Source organism: Apteryx rowi, unplaced genomic scaffold (genome assembly GCF_003343035.1).
Source record: "Apteryx rowi isolate R43461 unplaced genomic scaffold, aptRow1 scaffold_2593, whole genome shotgun sequence".
NCBI classification, from domain to species: Eukaryota; Metazoa; Chordata; class Aves; order Apterygiformes; family Apterygidae; genus Apteryx; species Apteryx rowi.
The window spans coordinates 1-1,314 of NW_020448967.1; the positions used below are offsets into that span (position 1 = coordinate 1).

The 1,314-nt window shown below is 72.4% G+C and overlaps 1 protein-coding gene across 1 annotated transcript; it reads right to left on the reverse strand.

Annotated features, from left to right (window-relative positions):
- Positions 1–132: 132 nt before the first annotated feature.
- On the reverse strand, positions 133–1,288 carry LOC112966884 (coiled-coil domain-containing protein 22-like; the record flags this gene model as incomplete). Its single annotated transcript, XM_026067441.1, has 4 exons — positions 133–384; positions 535–606; positions 815–1,021; positions 1,119–1,288. Coding segments are annotated over 4 exons (701 nt in total), but the record flags the coding sequence as incomplete, so codon positions are not given.
- Positions 1,289–1,314: the final 26 nt, after the last annotated feature.

Consider the following 1,314-nt stretch of genomic DNA (forward strand, 5'->3'; position numbering starts at 1 on the left):
ACTGCCCCAAATGGCCCCAATCCTGCCCCTAGACTGGCCTCCATACCCCCAAACTGCCCCAAGCTGACCCCCAGCCTGGCCCCCGTAACCCCCAGACTGTCCCAAAAGGCCCCAAACTTCCCCCCCCGGCACCCCCCAGCCCACCTGCAGCTTGGCCATGTTGCCGTGGGCGTCGGGCAGCAGCTCGAGCGCCCGCGCCTTGAGCCGCAGCGCGTCCTGGCGGCCCCCCAGCGCCAGGCGGCCCTGCCGCACCTCCGCCTCCACCTGCGCCAGCCCCAGCTGGGCAGCCCGCGCCTCCCCTCGGCGGCCCTCGATCGCTGCCTCCAGCTGGGCCAGTGTCGCCTCCAGCGCTGCCTCCTCCCCGGCCTGGCGCATCCTCGCAGCCTGGGGGACCCGGCCATGAGAGCGGGGCCGCAGGGCTCCTTGGGGCGGGCAACGACCCAATCAGGGCCGTCAGTAGGGTCCCGAGTGAACGCCTGCCCGCTGCAGCCATCAGTAGGGCCAGTGCGAACAAGGGGGACACAGTGCCCTCACCTCCTCAGAGCCCTTTGAGGGTGGCAGGGTCTCAACAGCCACCTGGACTTGCTGCAGCAATACCTGGGGATCCTGGGGGGCAACGGGGGTGAGATTGCAGACCCAGGGGCGCCCTGCTGCCCCACAGCCCCCTCCCTGCCCCACAACAGTCCCTGTTCCCTACAGCCTCCCCCCCTCACAGCCATCAGTAGGGACCAGAGTAAACAAATCCACTTCCAATCACCAAGCGCCCCAGCTCTGTGTTCCCACGGCCTCCCCCATGCCTCCCGTGGCCCCCTACCTGCTTGTGGGTCAGGTGCTGGGTGCGGGTGAAGCGGGACCCTTTGGGCAGGGCCCCCCCGGCCCCTCCGCCGGCCCCAAAGGCCCCCTGGAGCCAGGCAGGGTCCAAGGGCCCCTCGGGGGGGCCGTGGGGCCGAGGGGGGCAGGCCTGGCGCAGGGATTCCAGCGCCCGGAGCCGGGCCCGGAGCCGCTTCCGCCCCACGTATTCCTGTCGGGGGGAGGGGAGGGTGAAAGCAAGGAGTCAGACCCCCAGCACCCACTGTGGGGCAGGAAAGGGGGCTCGGCCCCCCCTCGCCAGGGCTCACCTGGGGGGGCAGGCGGGAGGCCAGCCCGGCACCCCCCCACTCGGCCTCCCAGTCGTGGCGGGCGCTGAGTTGGGCCGCGTGGGTCTCCAGCAGCGCTGGGGGGGCCCCAGCGGGCCGGGGGGGCTGCGCGGGCACGGGGGGGGCTGCCCCCCTGAAGTACTCCTGCAGCTCTGGGGAGGGGGACAGGGCGTGAACC